At 43.6% G+C, this 26910-nt stretch overlaps 1 protein-coding gene across 1 annotated transcript; it reads left to right on the top strand.

Annotated features, from left to right (window-relative positions):
- Nucleotides 1-20906: 20906 nt before the first annotated feature.
- On the top strand, nucleotides 20907-26908 carry H3-3B (H3.3 histone B). The gene is made up of 4 exons (XM_082272722.1): nucleotides 20907-21061; nucleotides 23614-23748; nucleotides 24557-24710; nucleotides 26150-26908. Exons 2-4 carry the CDS (start codon nucleotides 23621-23623, stop codon nucleotides 26276-26278), a joined length of 411 nt encoding a protein of 136 aa, XP_082128848.1. The 5' UTR covers nucleotides 20907-21061; nucleotides 23614-23620; the 3' UTR covers nucleotides 26279-26908.
- Nucleotides 26909-26910: the final 2 nt, after the last annotated feature.

The raw sequence follows: 26910 nt of genomic DNA on the forward strand, positions 1-26910 counted from the left end.
TTGTATGCAATCTGCCAGGCCCTTGCACTACATAGAAAAGGTAAATCTGAAGGAAAAAGTCTTCAGAAAATCTTATAGTGTGTATGGCCCTTTAAGCGGGCTGAATATAAATGCACGCCACACTTTTCAAGTATTTATTTGTAAAAAAATTTGTTAAAACTGTTTATAATTTTCCTTCCACTTCACAATTATGTGCCACTTTGTGTTGGTCTATCACATAAAATCCCAATAAAATACATTTACCTTGGTTGTAACATGACAAAATGTGGAAAATTGTAAGTAGTATGACTACTTTTTCAAGTCAAGTAAGCCAGGGAGGTTGTCCAGAATGCCGTTATAGTTAGGCCTCCTTCACACAGGGCATACTTAAAGTGGAACTTTAGAAGCCCTGCTAGATGACTTCAGGTAGCCCCTTTTGCAGGTATAGCTATGTAAAACATTTAAAATATTTGTCTATACTGTTTAAAACCCAGTGATATACTGCTTCATACAAAATAACAAATGAAATTGGCGTTAGACCATGGGCTGTGTAAAGTCTATAGTAAACTTAGAGTGTCCTGCAGTATAGGGGGCAGTGCCATCTTAAGAGCATTATAGGCCCCCGGGCAATGCAGTGCATGGGGCCCCGCCTACACAATCACCCACGAGAATAAAAATGGCAATTATGGATAAGGTGATATAAAAAAATATATATATGTATATATATTTTTTTTTTTTGCTTTCAGTTCCAACTGCAAAACCCTCTCCATGTACTATAATTAGCCCAGGCACAGGTGATGTATGGAGATCGGTGTATCCTCTGATCAGACACATTGTATCCTCTCAGCTGTCACAATACAAAGACGTTTCCGCTCCTTTCTAAATATAGAACAGTGATCACTGTGCTCCCACTCCCCCCAGCCAGTGTCACCCCCAGTCCCCGGACTCACATGCAGCGCTGCTCCCCATCATCTCTGTCCCCGGGACTCCGCCTGCACAGCACATGAAGGGAGGAGGTGGGTCCGTGGGTGGAGCCATTCTTCTAGGCGCGGAGAAGAGAGGAGGAAAAGCTGACGAGAAGGATCCTCCTCCGCTGTGCATGATGGGTCTGCCCTCAGAACGTCACTGGTTGCTAGATGGCAATCGGCTGGCCTTCCTAGTGTAATGTTCCGGTACCTTTGGTACCCTAAATTACTCTTTTTACAAGTGTATGCGCCCCACCATTCTCTTTTGGAAAGGTGCGCATACACCTTTAAGACTGAAGCTGTCATCACTCAGCGCCGGACTAGATGGCTATTTAAATCGCCGGTTCTCACTCACATGTGTTCGTTCAAACACCCTTACCTGGATGCTAACTTGGCTTGAAGCTTTCGTGCTTGCAAGCATACCTCGCTGACGGAACCTCGCTGCGCTGATCCCTGTATACCGCTTCCGGATCATCCGCTCCTCCTGAACCAACCTTCGGCTGTATTGCTATTAGTGCTAAGTACCCCACAGGGGAACCCTCTATAAACTTATAGTAAGCTTACACTATCTAGCTCTGCATAGTAAAGACTATTTATCACATCTGCATATCTAGATTGCTAGCTCTTAAGACTACTGCTACTTATCCCTGCACTGGGTTGATCTCTCTTGTATGTCCACCTGCTACTCTGTCATCTGCTACCATACATGATTGCTAAACCTACCTGCATCCATCTGCTACTGTCTTACCTTCAAGTGTCTGTCACCTACCACCTCCACTCAACCTGTCTCTTAAATCTTCATCACTGTGTTACTACATACATAAAGCCACTCTAGGAACCAGCTTGTTGAGTGTGTGTATTTACTAGCTGAATTAAGACCTTCCACACATGATGAGTCATTGAGGTTGGGAATGGTATCTCAGCATCTCTCTTACATGACTACTGAAGTGGAATATTTCTGCAGCTGAAAATCCACACCATACATGAAACGCAGGAGCGTTACACCTAGCAACCAGTGTGCAGTGGAGACAGAGCCACCGTTGGACAACAGGGGGGGCGGCAGACAAAGGGGGGGGGGGGGGCCCTAGACCACCAGGTAAACAAATCTGGCCTGTGGGACGACAGTGTAATTGCCACCCTGTGTGTGGGGCCCCTTGGCAAGTGGGGCCCCCAGGCAACCGCCGGGCATGCCCATTGGAAAAGACGGCCCTGATAGGGGGCACCATAAGATGAGAGGTCCACTTGTTTCAGAGGTGGCTGTCAACAGATGGGGGGACAACTGAAGTGACATTCCCAGTATGCAGAGAGAAAGAAAAAAGATAGAGGCGCCTCTAAGTGCAGACCATGTAAAAAGGTGCGTTCCAGGCCTCGCTTTCGCCCGCACTCCCCGGAACCTGGCAAATCCTCGGAGGAAGCGGAGGAGAAGAAGCCATTCATCCATCTGCTGGAAACACTAAGATCCGCTGGCCAGGACTCACTAAGGGACTCTGCCCATTGTCTTCATCCAGGCTTTTTAATTATGCATCAAAATGTGAGTTTAAACATCTATATGTCGCAAAAATTTTTTACATGGTCTGTACTTGGAGGCGCCTCTATCCTTTTTCTTTCTCTCAATATACTGCTTCATGGTGCTCTGCACATGCTCATTTGCACTCCATTTTAGGCATTTTTAGGCACTGCTGAGTTTGTAGAGATCGATCTGCTGACAGGCTTAAAGAGGAATTAAACTCTCCCATCCTTTACAGCCAAGAAAGCTGCTTCTGTTTGATCTACAACTGCCGAGGCACTGCTTATGTAATCAGCAATGGCACCAACCATTTGATAGTTTGACAGTTTGGTTGAGAACACAAGCAAATGTGAAAGTTATCAATCCCAGCATTCCAGGAATGTAACTGTTGTTTGAAATTAATAAATTGTTGGGTTTAGTTCTGCTTTATGACTTACTGCTGTTCAGGGGCTCTGGGCTTCAGCAAAAGGAAACAGGAACAATGCTGGAGGCAATTTACAGCACACATTTATTTTGGTAGCATAATTATTAATGTGGAATGTATGTTCCTTGCTAAAGAATATTATTTTTTTTCAAGTTGTTATGGATAAAGTCTCTATTTAAGTGTTTGCTGGCACAGGGATGCACATGTGTTCATACATCCTTGTGCAGGGCAGTTCCATTCGTGTCAACTGGGATGCAGCTGCTACATGGACACAGCTGCTGCTCCCAATTTGATACCTCTGTGGGTGCAAGTCCCCGAACCCCCATTGTCCACATTTGGGGACCCACTCTTGCACCCACACAGATGTCAAATTGAGAGCAGAGACTGTGTCCATGCAGCTAATGTATACCAACTGGCAAGTATACGACCGCCTGCACAGGGATGTACAGAACATCCCTGTGCAGGCAACCACAGCCCTTGCATGGGCATACATTTAACCACTTGCCGCCCGCCCACCGTCAATTGATGGCGGAGCAGTGCGGCTATTGTTCTGGGATGCCGTCATATGCGCACCAGAACATCCTCTCTCCTGTGCCACCGGGGGCGCGCAGTGTGGCGATTGTGGCAGCGCTATGTTACTAGGACACAGCGCGACACCGATCTTGGTAAAGAGCCAATGACATGACTCTTTACCCATGTGAACGGCTGTGTCCAATCACAGCCGGTCACATGTAAATGAGGAAGTGCCGTTTATCAGCTCTCCTCGCCTCACACTGTCAGAGTGTGTGACGAGGAGAGCCGATCAGCGGCTCCTCCTCAAAAGGGAGCTTAGGACAGGTAATCAGGGCACTGATTACAAAAAAGTGAAAAACTGCCAATCAGTTCAATCATCTAGGCACTGACTGGCAGCACTATGGGCACTGATTGTGGGCACTGATGGTGCCGCCCATCAGTATCCATCAGTGCCACCCATCAGTGCCCATTAGTGCTGCCCGTCAGTGCCCACCAGTGCCACCTCTCAGTGCCCATCAGTGCTGCCTATCAGTACCCATCAGTGCCGCCTATCAGCTCCACCTATCAATGCCCATCACTGCGGCATATTAGTACCCCCTCATCAGTGCCAACTCATCAGTGCCCATAAGTTCCACCTCATCAGTGCCCATAAGTGCTGCCTGTCAGTGCCCATAAGTGCCACCTCTCAGTGCCCATCAGTGCTGCCTATCAGTGCCCATCAGTGCCGCCTATCAGCTCCACCCATCATGCCCATCTGAAGTATCCATCAGTGCCACCCGTCAGTGCCCATTAGTGCCACCTGTCAGTGCCCATCAGTGCTGCCTATCAGTGCCCATCAGTGCCACCTATACGCTCCACCCATCATGCCCATCTGAAGTATCCATCAGTGCCACCCGTCAGTGCCCATTAGTGCCACCTGTCAGTGCCCATCAGTGCCACCTCTCAGTGCCCATCAGTGCTGCCTATCTGTGCCCATCAGTGCCGCCTATCAGCTCCACCTATCAATGCCCATCAGTGCGGCATATTAGTACCCCCTCATCAGTGCCACCTCATCAGTGCCCATAAGTGCCACCTCATCAGTGCCCATAAGTGCCACTTCATCAGTGCCCATAAGTGCAGCCTCTCAGTGCCCATCAGTGCCGCCTCATCAGCGCACATCAGTAATAGAGAAAAATTATTAATTTTCAAAATTTACTCACAGTCTTTTTTCTTTTTTTTTGTAAAAAATAAAAAATCAAGCGCTGATTAAATACCACCAAAAGAAAGCTCTATTTGTGTGAAAAAATGATAAAAAATTCATATGGGTGCAGTGTAGCATGATCGCGCAATTGTCATTCAAAATGTGACCACGCTAAAAGCTGAAAATTGGCCTGGGCAGGAAGGGGGTAAAAGTGCCCGTATTGAAGCGGTTAAAGAGGTTGTAAACCCCCGAGAAAAAACAAAACCTGTAAGACAAAGGCATAATGAGCTAGTGTTACCTTAGAACAAAGCTCTCCAGCAGGCGCCTGCACACTGCTGAGTCAGCCGACATCTTCCCTGGGGTTTATTCCGGGTTCGTGGGTAGAGATGTATAGAACTGTTCGCCGGCGAACAGTTCCCGGCGAACTTAGCATGTTCGCGTTCGCCGCTGCCGGCGAACATATGCGATGTTCGGTCCGCCCCCCATAAGACATCATTGAGGCAAACTTTGACCCTGAACTTTACAGTCAGCAGACACATTTCCAGCCAATCAGCATACCTCCCTCCCACACCCTCCCACCTCCTATAAATAAGCAAGGGCAGCATCCATCTTAGATCATTCTGAAGCAGTGTTAGTAGTGAGAGTAGGGAGAGAGCTGCTGCTGCTGCTGCTGCTGCTGCTGCTGCTGTTAAGCTAGGGACAGTTAGTCAGTGTTCCTGGTCTTGCAGTGTTCTTGGTCCACTACTGCTGTAATATCAGCACCCCAAAAAGCCCTTCTAAGGGCTGGTATTTGTGGTTTTTTTTTTTTTATATATATATATATATACCTAGCGTCCCCAAAAGCCCTTTTAAGGGCTGGTAATTGAGTTGTTTCTTCTTATATATATATATATATCTATATCTATCTAGTGTCCCCAAAAGCCCTTTTAAGGGCTGGTAATTGAGGATTTTTTTTATTTATATATATACATATATATATATATATATATAGTGTCCCCAAAAGCCCTTTTAAGGGCTGGTAAGGTAATAGAGTTTTTTCCTTATATATATATCTATATATATCTATTGTACACTGCAGTTGCCTGCCCGCTGTGTGTGAGAGGCCACAGACCTACCACAGACTGTACTGTGTGCACACCACACTCATTTCGGGTGGCACAGGCACAGTACCTTGCATTTTAAAAAATATTTTTTTTTCCTCTGTCATAATTGCAGTGAGTGCTGTGTCAGGTCCACAGAGTGCACTGTACCCACTGCAGTGCACTGCCCACCACTGATATATATACGGTGGCACAGCATCTTGTTGCAATAAATTGAAAAAAAAAAATATTTTTTATTATTGCAGTTGCCTGGGCTGCCAGTTACTGTCAGGTCCACAGAGTGTACTGTGCCCACTGCAGTGCCACTGTGTGCCCACCCACCACTGATATATAAGGTGGCACAGCAGCTTGCAAAGTAAAAAAAAATATATATATTTTTTAATTGCAGTTGCCTGGGTGCCAGTGACTGCTGTCAGGTCCACAGAGAGTGTACTGTGCCACTGCCCACCCACCACTGATATATAAGGTGGCACAGCAGCTTGCAAAGTAAAAAAATATATATATTTTTTTAAATTGCAGTTGCCTGGGTGCCAGTGACTGCTGTCAGGTCCACAGAGAGTGTACTGTGCCACTGCCCACCCACCACTGATATATAAAGTGGCACAGCAGCTTGCAAAGTAAAAAAATATATATATATTTTTTAAATTGCAGTTGCCTGGGTGCCAGTGACTGCTGTCAGGTCCACAGAGAGTGTACTGTGCCACTGCCCACCCACCACTGATATATATGCCTGCAAGAGAAAAAGCCAGCCGCAGAGAAGCCGTATTCCTGAAAATATAAGAAAAATGCTGTTTTTTAGGGGTTCTGGACATGCTACAGAGCTGAAACTTGACAGGTACACTTTTTAGACCCCCCAGACACTAAATACAAAAAATGACATGCCTGCCTAAAAAAATGCCCGATAAATGCCTGCAAGAGAAAAAGCCAGCCGCAGAGAAGCCGTATTACTGAAAATATAATAAAAATGCTGTTTTTTAGGGGTTCTGGACATGCTACAGAGCTGAAACTTGACAGGTACAGTTTTTAGACCCCCCAGACACTAAATACAAAAAATGACATGCCTGCCTAAAAAAATGCCCGATAAATGCCTGCAAGAGAAAAAGCCAGCCGCAGAGAAGCCGTATTACTGAAAATATAATAAAAATGCTGTTTTTTAGGGGTTCTGGACATGCTACAGAGCTGAAACTTGACAGGTACACTTTTTAGACCCCCCAGACACTAAATACAAAAAATGACATGCCTGCCTAAAAAAATGCCCGCTAAATGCCTGCAAGAGAAAAAGCCAGCCGCAGAGAAGCCGTATTCCTGAAAATATAAGAAAAATGCTGTTTTTTAGGGGTTCTGGACATGCTACAGAGCTGAAACTTCACAGGTACACTTTTTAGACCCCCCAGACACTAAATACAAAAAATGACATGCCTGCCTAAAAAAATGCCCGCTAAATGCCTGCAAGAGAAAAAGCCAGCCGCAGAGAAGCCGTATTCCTGAAAATATAAGAAAAATGCTGTTTTTTAGGGGTTCTGGACATGCTACAGAGCTGAAACTTGACAGGTACACTTTTTAGACCCCCCAGACACTAAATACAAAAAATGACATGCCTGCCTAAAAAAATGCCCGATAAATGCCTGCAAGAGAAAAAGCCAGCCGCAGAGAAGCCATATTCCTGAAAATATAAGACAAATGCTGTTTTTTAGGGGTTCTGGACATGCTACAGAGCTGAAACTTCACAGGTACACTTTTTAGACCCCCCAGATGCTAAATCCAAAGAAATTTTTTATTTTTATTTTTTTTTAATTTTTCCAATAATTGGCTCTCTATCAAAAAATTATAATTTTTAAGAACTTTTTTTTGCGTGATCCCTCTCCGGCATGCCACAGTCCAGGTGTTAGTCCCCTTGAAACAACTTTTCCATCACTATTGTGGCCAGAAAGAGTCCCTGTGTGTTTTAAAATTCGCCTGCCTATTGAAGTCTATGGCGGTTCGCCCGGTTCGCCGGTTCGCGAACATTTGCCGATGTTCGCGTTCGCCGTTCGGCGAACGGCGAATTTTAGGTTCGCGACATCACTATTCGTGGGCGCTGGACGGATGGAAAATAGGGTTTCCATCCGTCTAGATTTGACGGATCAGATCGGATGTCTCCGCTGACATCCGATGCCCCATACAGATGCATGCATGGGGCATTTGTTCAGATCTGCCTGAAAAATGGACATCTGAATGGTCCACCTGTGTGAAAGGGGCCTTTAAAGCACAGTAAAACAATGTAAAAAATTCAATTAAAAATAAAAGTAAAAACTACAAGCATCAGGAGGTTACAGTAGTGCATCCTGAATGCCTGTGTGCAGCTGCTATACCACCCTCTGAAAAATGATTCACCATTGATCACTTTTCAGAGGGTAGTAAGCATTACTGCCAGCATAGGTGTGCGCCTATTGCATTAGGGTGTGCACCCCAAAGCTCAAACACACATGCCTTTCTCTGCAGCCTCAGCTGCACAAAACAGTAAATGAATGGGAAGTGCTCTGTGCTGAGCAGCTTCCTGTTCATTCACAAATATTGATTTGATTTTGATTTTTCCTCTGTTTGCTCATTTTGCATTTTATAAATTGATAAAAATAAGCAATTAAAATATACTGTATGTTTTGAAAGCATGCTTACTTTATAGCATTTCTTCACATGAACTTTTGCACAGTACTATATGTTTGTGTGAATAAGGCCCCTTTCACACGGGCGATCCGATCCGCCTGTCAGTTTTTCAGGCAGATCTGATCGGATCCTCCATGCACCTCTATGGGGCAGCGGATGTCAGCAGAGACATGTCCGCTGACACCCGCTGCTATCCAATTCTGATCCGGTCCGTGAAATCCGGATGCATGGAAACCTATTTTCCATCCGCCAGGAGGATCGGATTGGATGAGAACTGACAGGCGGTCCGTTCTCATCCGATCTCCCCATAAAGGACAGCGGGGATCTGACAGCTCTTTCTCTGCACACAGAGCGGAGACGGAGCTGTCATCCGCCTGCTCATCGGATCGATCACCCACTGAGCAAACCGGAGTCCGTCGGGCGCCCCGCCCGTGTGAAAGGGGCTTTAACCACTTTACCTCTGGCCACTGTGCCTCTACTGCGGCACAGTGGCTCGTTATCGTCCAGCGACGTAGACCTACGTCGCTGGACTCCTCCCCCTGTAGGCGGCGCCCGCGCGCCGCCGGAGGCGTGCTCCCGCTGTCTTCATTCACAGCGGGAGTCGGGCCAGGGGAATAGCAGCGGTGATCGCCGCCGCTCTTCCCCGATCGTTGGGGAATCTAGTTTGGAGATCCGCCCGCCTGTGTAAACAGAGCGGGCCGATCTCCTAAGTGACAGATCGGAGTGTTCAGCATAGCTGAACATCTGATCTGTCCCTGACTCACTCAGTCACGTCTCCCCCCCACACGTTAGTAAGCACCAGGCATACATTAACCCCTCCCTCTCCAATAAAATTAACCCCTTCCCTGCCAGTGTCATTCTTACAGTAACAGTGCATATATATAGCACTGATTACTGCAGTAATGTCACTGGTACCCCCAAAAGTGTCAAAAATGTCAGTCAAGGGTCCGATCTGTCCGCCGCAATGTCGCAGTCCCGCAAAAAAAATCGCAGATCGCCGCCATTACGCGTTAAAAAAAAAACACCAAAAATGACAGAAATCTTTCCCTTAGTTAGTAAACGCAATAACTTTTGCGCAAACCAATCAAAATATGCTTATTGTGATTTTTTTTTACCAAACATAGGTAGCAGAAAGCAAATTGGCCAAAAATTTAAAAAAAATTAGATTTTTACATATTTTTTGGGAGGAATTTCTTATAAAAAAATGTTAAAAATATTGTTATTTTTTCAAAATAAACGCTATTTTTTTGTTTATAGCGCAAAAAGTAAAAATCGCACAGGTGATCAAATACCACCAAAAGAAAGCTCTATTTGTGGGGAAAAAAGGACGTAAATTTTGTTTAGGTACGGTGTCGCACGACCGCGCAATTGTCAGTTAAAGTCGCACAGTGCCGAATCACAAAAAGTGGCCTGGACGTAAGACAGCAAAATCCTCCGGTGGTAAAGTGGTTAAAATAAACGTTGACCCCTGAAGACCAATTATGCAATGTTTGCCTAGAGGAAATGAACCATACAGGTGATCAAATCCAACTTTCCATTTGTAGAGTAAGATGTTTTGTATATAAACGCGTCAGCTGAGAAGACTTTCCACCCGTGAAATGAGGCCAGGGCAAAACCCATTCAAATTCTAATCTCAAACTAAGCTGATATAACATTTGTTATTGGGTACAACAACACTCCATTGTGGCGTCTACGCCTACTATTGTGACTCCGCACCCTGTGATGGCACATGCTGAGATAAAGGGTATAGAAATGCTAATTACTGAGACCCCAGGAGGAATTGGCCATTACTTCTCCTAACACGCCTCATAAACATACAAATGTATTCTCTGCTTATACTATACATAGTTGCAGAAAACACTGCCACTTAAGGACCAGGCCTTTTTCTGACACTTGTTGTTTACAAGTTTAAAGCGGAGCTCCACCCAACAGTGGAACTTCCGCTTTTAGGTAGTCCTAACCCCCTGACATGCCGCATTTGGCATGTCATTGTTTTGGGGGGGGGGGAGCGTTACCTAGTTTTGACAGGTACCCGCTCCTACTTCTGCTCGGAGCGCCGCGGAGCCCTGAGCAGAAGTTCTCCTCTCCCCCTCCCTCCCTGCAATCTTCTGGGACATGTCAGAGGTCCCAGAAGATTGCCGGTCAATCAAGACGCGCAGCGCAACTCGTGCATGCAAAGTGCGTACCCCGCTGTGAAGCCACAAACTGTCACAGCCGGGTGCCCACACCAGTGATGCCGGCGCCGCCGAGACCAGAGGGAAGAGGATCGAGGCTTCGGGCGGCCGCATCGCTGGACCTTGGGACAGGTGAGTGTGTGCTTATTAAAAGTCAGCAAATACACTTTTTGTTGCTGCTGACTTTTAATAAGCACAAGAAAGGCTGGAACTCTGCTTTAAATTAGTATTTTTTTCTAGAAAATGACTTAGAACTCCCAAACATTTTATATATTTTTTAGCAGAGACCCTAGAGAATAAAATGGCGGTCGTCACAATATTTTATTTCATACAGTATTTGCACAGCGGTCTTTCAAACTCAATTGTTTTGGAAAAAATAAATTTTCATGAAGTAAAAAAAAAAAAAAACAATAAAGTTAGCCCAATTTTTTTGTATAATGTGAAAGATGTTATGTTGAGTAAATAGATCCCTAACGTGTCATGCTTCAAAATTGCGCACGCTCGTGGAATGGCGACAAACTACGTTACTTAAAATCTCCATAGATAATGTTTTTAAAAATGTTCTGTGCGTGAGCTCGGAGGAACGCCAGGCTTTAATTTTTGTTCTTTATTTTACTTTTTATTTTTACACTGTCTCTTAAATTTTTTTTTTTAATCACTTTTATTCCTATTACAAGGAATGTAAACATCCATTGTAATAGAAATAAGCATGACAGGTCCTCTTTATTGTAAGATCTGGGTTTTAAAAGACCTCGGATTTCACATTTACACTTAAAAGCAAAAAAAAAAAAAAAAAAGGCATTTTACATTCATAAAAAAAAATAAAAAAAAATTGGCCCTTTAAGGTCGCTAGGCGGATGTGACGTCAGACATCGCTCCAGTCCTCCAAGGGCATAGAGTCAAGTGGGGGCCATTTTGTTCTCACTCAACTTCCTGCCTATCGCTCTGGGGGGATAGGATAGTTTCCCCCGCTACCGAACAGCTTCAGTAACCAAGGAAATGACCGGGAAGCGGCAGGGGTCACCTCTCCTGCTGCCTATAGAAGTGATCTCCTGGCGAATCTGCCACCGGGACCACTTTTATGTGAAAGAGGATCGCTCACTCTATAAAAAAAAAAATACCAAGGTTATGGCAGTTAGCTGCTGCCATAACAATGGTATATAACGTCAAAGTACCGACGTATATGTACAGTGGGTGGTCCACAAGTGGTAAAATAGAACTAAAGGCAAACATTTTTTGTTTTAGTTTTGGATAGAGTGAAAAGGGATTAGAACCCTTGTCAGGTTTTTATTGCTGTCTGTGTCCTTGTTAGGTTGATTCAACCTCTCTATTTGTCCTGGTGACCAATATCTGTGAAAGTGAAAGTAAATCCAAATTTTGGGTTGGCACCAGAACAGGAAAAGAACTTAAATCTTCCAATGGGGACACTAGTTCTGGTGACAACCAGAGATTTCCTCTTACTTCCTGTTGTGTCTATGGGACAGGAAGTGAAGCAAAATCTCTCCAATGGGACACAGATGATAAAAAATATATCTGACAGGGGATATAACCCTTCTAAACGATATCCAAAATTAAATAAATTCATGTTTTTTCACAATTTCTCTGTGCCCCCATTGAGTCTTTTGGGGCCCAAAACATTCAGTGCTTGAAGCTTGTATCTGAAAAGAAGCTCAAATTTAAAGCGACCCTACGCTCAGGCCACCATTGAAAAATATGAGATTTTGGATGTTAAACGGTTTGGAGCTTCGAGCTACACAGCATTGAGGTGTGAATGAGACCTCAGATGGGAGGGCAATCAGTCACAGCTCAAGAAACCCCTAGAAACCTAGGAACTCTGGGGTAATATGGAACCCTGTCTGAGACCTTCCTGACTTACACTATATTGTCAAAAGTCTTACTCTGTAGGGTTCCATATTGAGTTGGCCCACCCTTTACAGCTATAACAGCTTCAACTCTTCTGGGAAGGCTATCCACAAGGTTTAGGAGTGTCTATGGGAATGTTTCACCATTCTTCCAGAAGCGTATTTGTGAGGTCAGGCACTGATGTTGGAGAGAAGGCCTGACTCGAAGTCTCCACTATCCTTTATCCTAAAGGTGTTCTATTGGGTTGAGGTCAGGACTCTGTGCAGGCCAGTCAAGTTCCTCCGCCCCAAACTCGCTTATCCATGTCTTTATGGAACTTGCTTTGTGCACTGGCCTAAATCATTGGGTGGCGGGGGGATTATGGTGGGGGGTTGTTTTTCAGGGGTTGGGCTTGGTCCCTTAGTTCCAGTGAAGGGAACTCTTGAGGCGTCAGCATACCAAGACATTTTGGACAATTTCTTGCTCCCAACTTTGTGGGAACAGTTTGGGGATGGCCCTTCTTATTCCAACATGACTGCGCAGGGCCGCTGATAAGGCAGTACAACCAGCCCTGTTGTATTGGGCCCGGCCTCAATCAGCTCAGCAGGGGGGCCTGAGCAGCTTTGTAGTAAATTTAATGTTAAATAAATATATATACCTTCATCAACTTGCATACATTTGAATATGAAGGTGTATAATAAGTTCCTGGGCCCCATCAGGGTAACAGAGGGGCCAAGGAGGTGACAGGTAGACAAATCGCATGCTGCATGCTGCTCTGCACCAATGTACCTGCACGGACTAAAGTTCTGGCTGCTCATGGTGTGCCTTCCCTGGCAGGCAGGGAAAACTGACAGGCGGACCTAACTGCAAAGCCTGGGTTAACCACTTGCCGACTGCCTAACGCCGATCTACGTCGGCAGTCAGCCCCTCACAGGCAAAGTGACGTAGGGCTACGTCACTAGCTTGTGAGGGTCTAGGCGCGCTCCCGCTCCCGCGCGGTCACGGACCCCCCCCCGCGCGTGTGACCAGCGGACCCGATGTCCGCCGGTCACTCGGCGATCGGCGGGGGAGAGGGAGAATGTCAGGCAGCTTGTGTAAACAAGCCACCTGTCATTCTCCTCGCTGTAAAGACACTGATCAAACGGATCTAGTATGTAGATCCGTTGATCAGTGTCCTTTACAGCTCAAGCCACAGCCAATCACAGTAGAAAGCACGCCCCTAGGGATACACACAGCCCCTCCCTCCCAAATAAAGTTAACCCCTTCACAACCAGTGTATTTTTACAGTAACAGTGCATATGTATAGCACTGATTACTGTAGAAATGTCACTGGTAACCCCAAAAGTGTCACAAATGTCAGTCAAGGGTCCGATCTGTCCGCCCCAATGTCGCAGTACCGCAAAAAAAATCGCAGATCGCCGCCATTACGTGTTAAAAAAAAAAACAACAAAAATGACAAAAATCTTTCCCTTTGTTAGTAAACGCGATAACTTTTGCGCAAACCAATCAAAATACGCTTTTTGCAATTTTTTTTACCAAACATATGTAGCATAAAACAAATTGGCCGAAAATTTTAAAAAATTTTGATTTTTACTTTTTTTTGGGGGGGAATTTCATATAAAAAAATGTGAAAAATATTGTTATTTTTGCAAAATTTACGCTCTTTTTTTGTTTATAGCGCGTGATCAAAAAATCGCACAGGTGATCAAATACCACCAAAAGAAAGCTCTGTTTGTGGGAAAAAAAGGACGTCAAATTCGTTTAGGTACAGCGTCGCACGACCGCGCAATTGTCCGTTAAAGTCACGCAGTGCCGAATCGCAAAATACCCCCTGGTCAGGAAGGGGGTAAAATCTTCCGGGGCTTAAGTGGTTAAAGGTTATCAAAGGGAAGTGGTTTGGGGGGTGGTAAAATTGCCCTGATGTGGACCTGATTGAAAGCTCCTTGTAGGTCTACAGGAGTCCAGATATGAATTGACTTGTGTCCATTTAGATCCACCAACCTCTGTGGCCATTCAGGTCCAAGAAAAAGAAAAAACATATGGAAAAGGACATCCTTTTTCTATTTTTCCAGACCTAAATGTGACAGATCAGAGGTAGCCTGATGGAAATGGACACAAGTCTGTTTCCATCAGGCTACCCATAGAGCCACCACAAGTCCATGGTGTATGCGGACACAAACTGAATTGGCATGGAAAACACTGTCATCTCGCCCATTCTGCTCCAGTTATGATTGGTGGGGAGCTGTAAGAGCCGGTTCACACTGGGGCCACTTCAAAGCCGCCCGACTCTGAAGCCGCCCCCTGCAGTGCGACTTCAGCAAGGCTTGTAAATGACTTCTTTAATAGAAGTCAATGCAAGCTGCTCCAAAGTCACCCCAAAGTAGTGCAGGAACCTTTTTCTAAGTCGGAGTGACTTGAGTTGCTCTGATTAGAACGGTTCCATTGCACTGAATGGAGCGCGACTTGTCAGGCGGCTAAGTCGCCTGACAAGTCGCCCCAGTGTGAACCGGCTCTAAATCTTCCTGTTGGTATAGATAAGGTGGGTTCAGACTACGGCCCGAACATGACTGAGCTAATTAGTCAAGAAAAGTCCTAAAATAAGACGTCTCTGCTGCTATATAGATGTGTAAAAAGTTTAGAGTAATAATGGCTACTAAAGGTTCACCTTATGGAACATTTTACACGTTCCAGCTCCTGCCACCAGTCCCCCAGATCCCTCCCCACCCCTTATGACAGTGTGCGGTCAGGGGCAGAGCCAGGGGTGGAGTTGTGGGGCGGAGTCAAGGGGGCCCCAACATGTAGGCTGTATGGGGCCCCATGATTTCTAACAGTGGCCTTATCAGCGGCCCTGCGCAGTCATGTTGGAATAGGAAGGGATCATCCCCAAACTGTTCCCACAAAGTTGGGAGCATGAAATTGTCCAAAATGTCTTGGTATGCTGACGCCTTAATAGTTTCCTTCACTGGAACTAAGGGGCCAAACCCAACCCCTGAAAAACAACCCCACACTATAATCCCCCCTCCACCAAATGATTGGAACCTGTGCACAAAGCAAGGTCCATAAAGACATGGATGAGCGAGTTTGGGGTGGAAGAATTTGATTGGCCTGCACAGAGTCCTGACCTCAACCCGATAGAACACCTTTGGGATGAATGAGAGTTTAGACTGAGAGCCAGGCCTTCTCTCCATCATCAGTGCCTGGCCTCACAAATGTACTTCTGGAAGAATGGTCAAACATTCCCATAGACACACTCCTAAACCTTGTGGACAGCCTTCCCAGAAGAGTTGAAGCTGTTATAGCTGCAAAGGGTGGGCCAACCCAATATTGAACCCTACAGATTAAAGCCTTGTACACTCGACCAGATTATGGAACAAACTTTCGTCCATTTTTCGTGCATGCTAGTCTCATATGGAAAGTGAAGAGGTCAGTCAACATATGAAAATTCTCATATGACAGAATTTAACTTTAGAAGTGATGTCATGTGTTGAATTGTTTTGTATGCGCTCTTTCATTTCTGAGCATGTGTAGTCTTGTTCTCATCATTTTTTTGGAGGAAAACTGTACTAATTAAACGAAAATCAGATGTTGTGTTCACGTATCATAAAAATCTTATAGCCTGCACATCCAGATTTTACAAAAATTTGTAATCGGGTGTCGAAAGCACCATACTAACAATCCGAAAATCGGCAGACGAAATTTCCCTTCTGATTTTCTTAGCATGTGTATGGGCGTTAACACTGGGATGCCATTAAAGTTCATGAGCGTGTAAAGGCAGGTGTCCCAATACTTTTGATAATATAGTGTATGTCTGGTGATCCTAATGGTGGCCACACACACACTTCAATTTTATTATCTGATCAATCTGTAATTCAGTCAAAACAATCAAATCTGCAAACAATTAACCACTTCTGGACCGGAAGGATTTGCCCCCTTAATGACCAGGCCCTATTTTGCGATTCGGCACTGCGTTATTTTAACGGACAATTGCGCGGTCGTGCGATGCTGTACCCAAATAAAATTGATGTCCTTTTTTCCCCATAAATAGAGCTTTCTTTTGGTGGTATTTGATCCGCTGTGCGATTTTTATTTTTTGCGCTATAAACAAAAAAAGAGCGACAATTCGGAAAAGAATACCAATGTTTTACATTCTGCTATATAATATTCACCATAAAAAAAAAAATGTTTTCATCCTTTTAGGCCAATTTGTTTTCTGCGACATATTTTTGGTAAAAAAAAATCCCAATAAGCGTATTTTGATTGGTTTGCACAAACGTTATCGCATCTACAAACTACGGGAAATATTTATGTCATTTTTATTTGATTAATTTTTTTTTACTAGTAATGGTGGCAATCTGCGATTTTTAGCAGGACTGCGACATTGCGGCGGACAGATCGGACCCCTGACTGACACTTTTGGGGGGACCAGTGACATTACTACAGTAATCAGTGCTAAAAATATGCACTGTTACTGTTAAGGATGACACTGGCAGGGAAGGGGTTAACTCAGGGGTGATCAAAGGGTTAAATGTGTCCCTAGGGGGTGCTTTCTAACTGTGGGGGGGGGGGTTTGAATTTACTGAATGAACACAGAGATCTGTGTTCCTAAATAAGAGGAATACAGGATCCCTGTGTTCATAACTGACAGAACAGCGGTCTGCCGTGTTTACAATGCAGACTGCTGTTCTTTCTCCACGGGAGCGATCGAGGTTTGCCCGGCGGCAATTGCATCTGCTGGGCCCACGAATTGGCTTCCCCTGTGACGAATGTGAAACAAGACTTAGGCTGGCCATACATGTACAGTGGCTCTGATTGCCGCCTGACACCCGCAATCATTCCCCACTGAGAGAGAAGAAGGGTCGGCTGTTGTAAACACAACCAACCGTCCTTCTCCCTGGGATGATCGCAGAGTGCCTGTGATCCTTCTATATAGGAACACATGTCTCTATGATCATTTCACAAGTCCCCCCCCCCACAGTTAGAATCACTACCCTAGGCTCACATTTAACCCCTTTGATCACCCCTAGGTTAACCCCTTCCCTGCCAGTGTCATTATTACAGTAACAGTGCATATTTTTTAGCTCTGATTACTGTAGTAATGTCACTGGTACCCCCAAAAGTGCCAAAAATGTCAGTTAGGCGTCCGATCTGTCCGTCAGGGGTCCGATCTGTCCGCTGCAATGTCGCAGTCCCGTAAAAAATCGCAGATCGCTGCCATTACTAGTAAAAAAAAAATTAAACAAATAAAAATGACATAAATCTTTCACCTAGTTTGTTGATGCGATAACTTTTGCGTAAACCGATCAAAATAGGCTTATTGCGATTTTCTTACCAAAAATATGTAGCAGAAAACAAATTGGCCTAAAATGTTAAAAAATTTTGATTTTTACATTTTTTTGGGGGGAATTTCATATAAAAAAATGTGAAAAATATTGTTATTTTTTCAAAATTGTCGCTCTTTTTTTGTTTATAGCGCAAAAAGTAAAAATGGCACAGGTGATCAAATACCACCAAAAGAAAGCTCTGTTTGTGGGAAAAGAAGGACGTCAACTTTGTTTGGGTACGGCGTCGCACGACGGCGCAATTGTCCGTTAAAGTCACGCAGTGCCAAGTTGCAAAAAGTGGTCTGGACGTAAAGCAGGAAAATCCTCCGGTGGTAAAGTGGTTAAAGACCACAACATACAGGGGTATACAATGTACAACATACAGGGGTATACAATGTATGGTTAGCAGCAAACACACACATCATAGGATGAACTGGATGGACTGATGTCTTTTTTCAACCTCACTAACTATGTAACTATGTAACTATGTAACTATAGATTGGTTGTTCCTTTTAGAAGGGGATGATTGGGGAAAAAATCTATAATTTATAGAAGTGTGTATGACAGCTATATAGGAGTTTTACAATCAGATTGTATTGTGTATGACCACATAAAGGGAATCGCACAACCAGTTTGTATATTGGAGGGCCACCACAAAGAGGATTGTACAATCAAATTGTATAGTATAGAGCCATCATAAAGGGGATTGTACAATCAGATTGTATAATGTAGAGCCACCATAAAGGGGATTGTACAATCAGATTGTATAATGTAGAGCCACCATAAAGGGGATTGTACAATCAGATTGTATAGTGTAGAGCCACCATAAAGGGGATTGTACAATCAAATTGTATAGTGTAGAGCCATCATAAAGGGGATTGTACAATCAAATTGTATAGTGTAGAGCCACCATAAAGGGGATTGTACAATCAGATTGTATAGTGTAGAGCCATCATAAAGGGGATTGTACAATCAAATTGTATAGTGTAGAGCCATCATAAAGGGGATTGTACAATCAGATTGTATAGTGTAGAGCCACCATAAAGGGGATTGTACAATCAGATTGTATAGTGTAGAGCCATCATAAAGGGGATTGTACAATCAAATTGTATACTGTAGAGCCATCATAAAGGGGATTGTACAATCAGATTGTATAGTGTAGAGCCACCATAAAGGGGATTGTACAATCAGATTGTATAGTGTAGAGCCATCATAAAGGGGATTGTACAATCAAATTGTATAGTGTAGAGCCACCATAAAGGGGATTGTACAATTAAATTGTATAGTGTAGAGCCATCATAAAGGGGATTGGACCATGTGATTGCTTAGTATATGATTTTACAATTTACTATATTGTGTCCAAATGCTATGCAATCACATGGTCCAATCCTCTTCATCCCCTTTATTGTGCCTATACACTATGCAATCTGATTTTACAATTGTGCCCAGATTGCATAGTGTATGGATATCATACAATCGGATTGTATAGTGTATGGATATCATACAATCGGATTGTATAGTGTATGGATATCATACAATCAGATTGCATAGTGTATGGATATCATACAATCAGATTGTATAGTGTATGGATATCATACAATCGGATTGTATAGTGTATGGATATCATACAATCGGATTGTATAGTGTATGGATATTATAAAATCGGATTGTATAGTGTATGGATATTATACAATCGGATTTTATAGTGTATGGATATCATACAATCAGATTGTATAGTGTATGGATATCATACAATCGGATTGTATAGTGTATGGATATTATACAATCGGATTGTATAGTGTATGGATATCATACAATCGGATTGTATAGTGTATGGATATCATACAATCGGATTGCATAGTGTATGGATATCATACAATCGGATTGTATAGTGTATGGATATCATACAATCGGATTGTATAGTGTATGGATATCATACAATCGGATTGTATAGTGTATGGATATCATACAATCGGATTGCATAGTGTATGGATATCATACAATCAGATTGTATAGTGTATGGATATCATACAATCGGATTGTATAGTGTATGGATATCATACAATCGGATTGTATAGTGTATGGATATCATACAATCGGATTGCATAGTGTATGGATATCATACAATCAGATTGTATAGTGTATGGATATCATACAATCGGATTGTATAGTGTATGGATATCATACAATCGGATTGCATAGTGTATGGATATCATACAATCAGATTGTATAGTGTATGGATATCATACAATCGGATTGTATAGTGTATGGATATTATACAATCGGATTGTATAGTGTATAGATATCATACAATCGGATTGCATAGTGTATGGATATCATACAATCAGATTGTATAGTGTATGGATATCATACAATCGGATTGTATAGTGTATGGATATCATACAATCGGATTGTATAGTGTATGGATATCATACAATCGGATTGCATAGTGTATGGATATCATACAATCAGATTGTATAGTGTATGGATATCATACAATCGGATTGTATAGTGTATGGATATCATACAATCGGATTGCATAGTGTATGGATATCATACAATCAGATTGTATAGTGTATGGATATCATACAATCGGATTGTATAGTGTATGGATATTATACAATCGGATTGTATAGTGTATAGATATCATACAATCGGATTGCATAGTGTATGGATATCATACAATCAGATTGTATAGTGTATGGATATCATACAATCGGATTGTATAGTGTATGGATATTATACAATCGGATTGTATAGTGTATGGATATCATACAATCAGATTGTATAGTGTATGGATATCATACAATCGGATTGCATAGTGTATAGATATCATACAATCGGATTGTATAGTGTATGGATATTATAAAATCGGATTGTATAATGTATAGTCAGCCTTTACATGAGTATAAGGAAAGTTGTTGTAGATGAAGGTAGCCCTGTGATTGGTCAGTGCTCGGTATGATCTGTGTGTAATATAAGGGTAGTATATCACTGCTCCCCCACACACCATCTCCTGCTTCCTCTAATATAGCGGAGCTTTGAAACAATGCAGGCTACAAACTTGCTCGGATTCAGCCAATCCCGTTGCAGGAGGAAGCATCGTGTGTGATTGGTTCACTATCACTCCCAAACCACCAATAGGAGCGCTCAGCTAAGAACCAATAAGAAGCCGCCAATTTCAGCACTCGGCCCGCAAGTATGTTAGGGTGGGACTGAGCACCGAGGAACGCCCACAATAGTTACTGTGACCAATGACAGACGGGGAAATTGGTAACAAACGCTAAATGTGAGGGTGACGTAGCTGGCTGAGTGCTGTGCGGCTATATGAAGCGCGGTCCCGCTCAGTGACGTATAGAGAAGGCTCTGTGGTGGACTGTATTGAGGACGTGAGGTGAAAGCAGCGGGAAGTGGTGAGTACGGCGGGCTGAGGGACATACGGGGACTGTGGGAGCGGAGTTATTGTGTGGTGTTGGCGCCTCTCACTAGGAGGGTTCGGGGAGAAGGACATACGGGGAGTTATTATTGTGTGCGGCGTACCTCTGACTAGGAGGACTCGGGGTGTACGGAGGGAGGGGACACGAGAGGCCGCACCCGGGACTTTCCATGGCCGGCCTAGAGCGCCTAGTCACACTGAGTACGGCCATGACGTCATCCCTCAGTGTGACCTCCATCATTGTCCGCCTTGTCATAGCCTCTCTCCCCTGTGTGAGGTAAGATCTGTAGGGTGGGGCAGGGGCTGGGGTGGTCTGTAGTGTGGGGGAGGGGTTGGCGCTTCTATTGGGCTCTATTGGGAGTCAGTTCAGTGTAGCAGTGAAACCCTTCAGAGACCAGAACCCTCCTCATCACATGAAGAGGACATGTTTGGACTTGTGCTGTGTCAGTGCTCCGCCCTTGTGGTGATGAGTGGAATTGCAGGCACATGACTGCTGGAGGTGCTCAGCCATTGTGCAGTGTCTGTATGGAACAAAGGAATACAATGCTCTTATTCGGAGGCCTGTCATCTTCTGGAACCAATTCACATGTATGTTCTTCTTTATATGAAGAGTATATGTTTGTAGGCTGTGTGGACAGGTAACCTTGCAGGAAGAGGGTTCCCTGTAAGGAGTGACCATCTGGTATGTAGGGTGGTAGAGATAAGGTGAAATCCTGCTCTTTATATCTGCAGGCTTATTCTGTTTATACAACACAGCTCCCCTCTGATACCCAGCCGTTCTCAGCCCCCTGATCAGATCACTATAGAGATGGGCTCACATATGATTGGGATCCGAGTCCCAACCCACCTGCCCCATTCTGCCAGGAAGCCAACACTGCACACAGCTAATCACCGGCAGTGAGGCATTTCCAGGTCTGAAGCTGCACACATTGGGAAATGTCTCTCTGCTTGTGATTGGTTGTGTGAGATTGGGCAGGTGGTTTGGGACTAGGATTCTGAACTGTCTCTACTGATCATGTGGCAGTGCAGATCCTCTATTGTACATGACAGGACCTGATCATGTTATAGGAGGAGAGGGCTGACCTGCTGAAAAATGGGGAAAGTATTACTGCTTAAAGTGGTTGTAAACCCACTTTAAAGACTTTTTTTTACCTGAAATGTGCATAGTTTAGGAGACATTTACAGTGCATGCAGCCAATGACATCATTGGTGCATGTGCTCTGAAGGAACGGCCACCCTGTGCTGTGAACGGCGGCTCCTGCGCACATGCGCGGGAGTGATGTAATCTGTAATCGTGCCTCCAGCCTATCAGATGGCTGGAGGATGTGATCCAGGAAGCATGACGGCCTGTCAGCAGTCCTGTTGCTGAGCTGGTGGCACTGCGGGAGCTTGTTTTTTTAGGCAAGCACTTCACAATGAGCTAGTATGCCATAAATACTAGCTCATTATGCCTTTGTCTTTACCAGTATTTTTTTTCATAGGGTTTACTTCCGCTCTAAGACTGCACCCCCTAGATAAAATGGGTCTAATGGTGGCCATACACCCTCTACTAAATTCTTTTTGATCGATCATTTAGTAGGCATGATGTCCTTTGGGGCTGACTATACTTCAAAATCCCACTTGGGGAGTGGAAAGTGATCAATAGTTGGAAAATTTGAGATTGTATCTGATCAATAAAGTCTGACTCATCTCCATGCTGCCAATTGTTATACCAAATGGTGGATTTGATAATCCCAAATCAAAGGGGAAATTTTTTTCATTGGTTTGATCAGTTGGCTAATGACATTGTGTGTGTATATATGTATATATGTGTGTGTGTGTATATATATATATATATATATATATATATATATATATATATATATATATATATATATATATATATATATATATATATATATATATATATATATATATATATATATATATATATATATATATATATATATATGTGTGTATGTATGTGTATATATATATATATATATATATATATATATATATATATATATATAATCTCTATCCATCCATCATTAAACTGGGGAGCGATGGAGAGCTTTAAATGTTTCCACTTGCCAAAATGGTGATACCAGTACAATGCATGTTTCATACATGTTAAAACCCACCACCATGTAAGTTTATTCTTTGTAGTAATTCACAAAGGGATTCTAGTGTACCTGGGTACTGGGACCACCTTCTGTTTTCCAGACTGTCCTGCTCCAGTACTTTGAGACACTGACCCGGAGCCAGCATTTGGCAAAGTCAGACCTTTTGCTGTGTACTTGTTCCTGGCTAGTGACTTGCAGTTAAAGAACAGCTGTATTAACACGATGGCAAGGGAACAAACCGCTTTAGAAGTGGGTTGCCACTGGCTGCTTCCATACATCTTCAGAAAGGCTTCCTTCCACCAAGAACCTATTATAGCTATGAAGGAACATCCTGCAGAATTGGCCAAAAGGGTTTGCTTGAAAAAATTAGACCTGTTGTGTCATACATGAATGTATATTTACATATTTTATCTTTTATTTACAGATAAAACATGGCACGTACCAAGCAAACTGCTCGTAAATCAACTGGAGGAAAGGCTCCACGAAAACAGCTGGCTACAAAAGCAGCCCGTAAAAGTGCACCCTCTACTGGTGGTGTGAAAAAGCCCCATCGTTACAGGTAAGGGGGTTTTCTACCTACTTTTTGTAGGCATTAATCTGGTCTTGCCTTGATGCTTGTAATATAACTGACAATACATACAGGCACCTTTTATGGTCTACAGTCATTGAGTAAACAATCCAGTGACTGCAGAAAGTGTGCAGATCTGGGAACCTGGCTCAGACATGTCATTGCTGGAGTTCCCCAAGATATGTATCAAACGGGTGGTTTGTCTTTTGGTACTTATTTCCCCATAGGCCAACATATTTTTTTATATATTTTTCTCATTGCATTGTCAACCACTAAACAGCATTAGGGTTACATCTGGGTCTTTGGCATCCTTTTCTGTCCCACAGCTAATGCAACTTTCTCCAATGGGGCTCCCCATCTTTGTGTACCACCATAGAAAGCTGCTTCCTATTGTGGCAACTACGGGCTCGATCCTAAGCAGGTTTGTCTATTGTCAGTTTGGCCCCACCATCCACTCCCTACCACAGGATTTGATAGCAGTGGGAGCCACTGGCTCCTGCTACCGTCAATCTGTGAGAAAAGAGCCTTTTCTTTTGGAAACAGGCCTCTGAATGAGGATGAGCTCAATAAGTTTTGTGGGGGGGCATGCAACTGCACACAGTGATTTTGTAACCGGTCTACAATTACAATCACCAGTGAATCCTGCATTGTTGTGCTGCTCCAAATGCTACCTGGTGGATGTGACTTCCATCTTTTCTCTTCTACCTCATTGGGGAGCCAAGTCACTTGTACAGAATATGTAGTGCTAGAATTGGTCTGTTATCCTGTTATCCAAAGCTAATTTTGTTTTTTGTTACAGGCCTGGGACTGTTGCCCTGCGTGAAATTCGCCGTTACCAGAAATCGACCGAGCTTTTGATTCGCAAGCTCCCTTTCCAGCGACTGGTGAGGGAAATTGCACAGGATTTCAAGACTGATCTGAGGTTCCAGAGTGCTGCCATAGGTGCACTGCAGGTAAATTTATCATACCTACATTGTATTAGCTGGCAGTATAGAGATCCTTTTTTATTTTTATCTGAATATTGAGTTGCAGATCTAATTGCATTGAATTGCTAAGTGCTGGGTCCTGGTGAAGTTGGGTTGAGGTAAACGTATGAGAAGTATGAAGGTTGCCATTGCCAAACGTAGGAAAAATCCTGTGCAGCTGAATGTTCTAACCCACTGACTAGAATAGTTTCATAGGTCAGGAACCAGCACATGGATCTGGAAAGTCAGTTCTTGTGTGCAGATGTGTTCCGAGTGAAGGATTCCAACTATTGAAGGAAGAGGAGTTGCAAAATGGTCAGGCAATTGTTTTTTTTTTTTTTTGTTCGGTCCACAGTGGCAGCCTCCATGCTTTCTCAGATCTGCACTTCTCCTTGTTAATCTATTGCTGCCACTGGCATCTCCCAACCTTTGGGAGATACTACTTCCCTCCCACAGCATGCCAAGATATTCAGTTTAGGTGTATCATCAGAAGGCATTAAAGGAAACAAGTTGTATGCAGTCTTTTCTGCCGCTTCCTGGGGAGGTTATGACATCTTGTGAGTCACTAATATGGCAATTGGCGCGGTCAGGACTTCTAACTTGCACAGCTGCCACACTACCAGGAAGTGACCCTAGCCAGTTATATCAGCATGGAATTCTGGGTACCCAGACTTCAAAAGTTTGTACAGAGAAGGACTTTCCCATGTGTTAATACGGTTTGTGGGGTTAGTAATTCTTGACCTAGTTTCCCCCCCCCCCCCCCCAAAAAAAAAACAAAACAGTAAACTTGGTGCGTATATGCAGTAAAGCATGCTTGTTCAATCCTCCCCTTACATTGACTCCAATATAAATACTAATATTTATAGAGCCAGACTGCACATGCTCAGTTTGGTGTATTGCTAGAGTTTTCGTCTTGGGGGGGGGTGCTTGTGATCAACATGGGGCCAATCGCCACTGTCCAGACAGCGGGTCATGGGTTCTGCATCCTGATAGGACTATTGTGGGAGAACGAAAACTCCTACAAGCTTTAAACAGACCCTCATAGAAGTGACAAGACGGCTGATTAAGAAAGGCATTTGGCAGTTTATATTAAAAGAATTGCATTTCCATGCACTATATCTGGTATCCCACAGTAAATGCAGGGTCCTGGGTTTAGTAACACTAAATCTAGTAAGTCATTTAAGGTGGGAATGTTTGCTTTGTATTTTTCCAGCATGATTGTATACAGTAGCTAGCTTTATTAAGACAGGCAGTTGGCAAATGTTCTGATTATTGGTGCATGTGACTTCAGCTTGGTCCTATTACAGAAAGGGATCTGTTATCCAGTTATGTGAATCAACCAAGGACACAATTGCATTTTAGCTGGTTCATATATAGCTTGCTCATGGTAGTACACCTCCCTAATACACTGTCTTTGATCTTTGCAGGAGGCAAGTGAGGCTTATCTGGTTGGGCTGTTTGAAGACACCAATCTGTGTGCCATCCATGCCAAGCGGGTGACCATCATGCCCAAAGACATCCAGCTTGCTCGCAGGATACGAGGAGAGCGGGCATAGTCGCACGTGGAAACTATTTTATAGTAAATGCCGTATATATTTGGTTTATTTCATGTTTATTTTATATAAATCTGTATTTTTATCTTACAACCATTCCATCTGCCACTCAGGGTGAATGCTTATGATCAAGGCTGCCCTTTGCTGCCTGCATAAAGCAGGGACATCAGTGTAGGGACAGCAGGTGCTTTTTTGCTATTTGTATGATGTTGGTAACATAACATGTTCCAGGGTGCTTTGCAGCCAATGCAATAACTTGTTCTATGGTTCTCTCAGCTTGAATAGTGGGCAGTGCTGCCCTCTAGCTGGTTCTGTCTTAACTGCACAAGCCAGACACAGGGACACATTCACCTTTTTATTTCAGTTGTTTTTCACTCATTTCATGGGGTTGGTCTGCAACTGTAGATGGGTACATCAGGTGATCATGTTGAGAATTCTAGTCTGATACCACTGTACTTGTGTCTGTTCATTCACTGTCTGATGGTAACTCATAGCTATGTAGTTGAGTCAATGTTCTGGTGCTTCTGAAGTGTGCAGATTGATGTGTTAACAAGGCAGCTAAACACAATGTGCATTTATGAAAGCTATTTTCTATTGTAGTGTCACTATTTTAAATTAAATGTTTTACAATGATT

This window comes from Pelophylax lessonae (genome assembly GCF_965119305.1).
Source record: "Pelophylax lessonae genome assembly, chromosome: 11".
In the NCBI taxonomy this organism is placed as follows: Eukaryota; Metazoa; Chordata; class Amphibia; order Anura; family Ranidae; genus Pelophylax; species Pelophylax lessonae.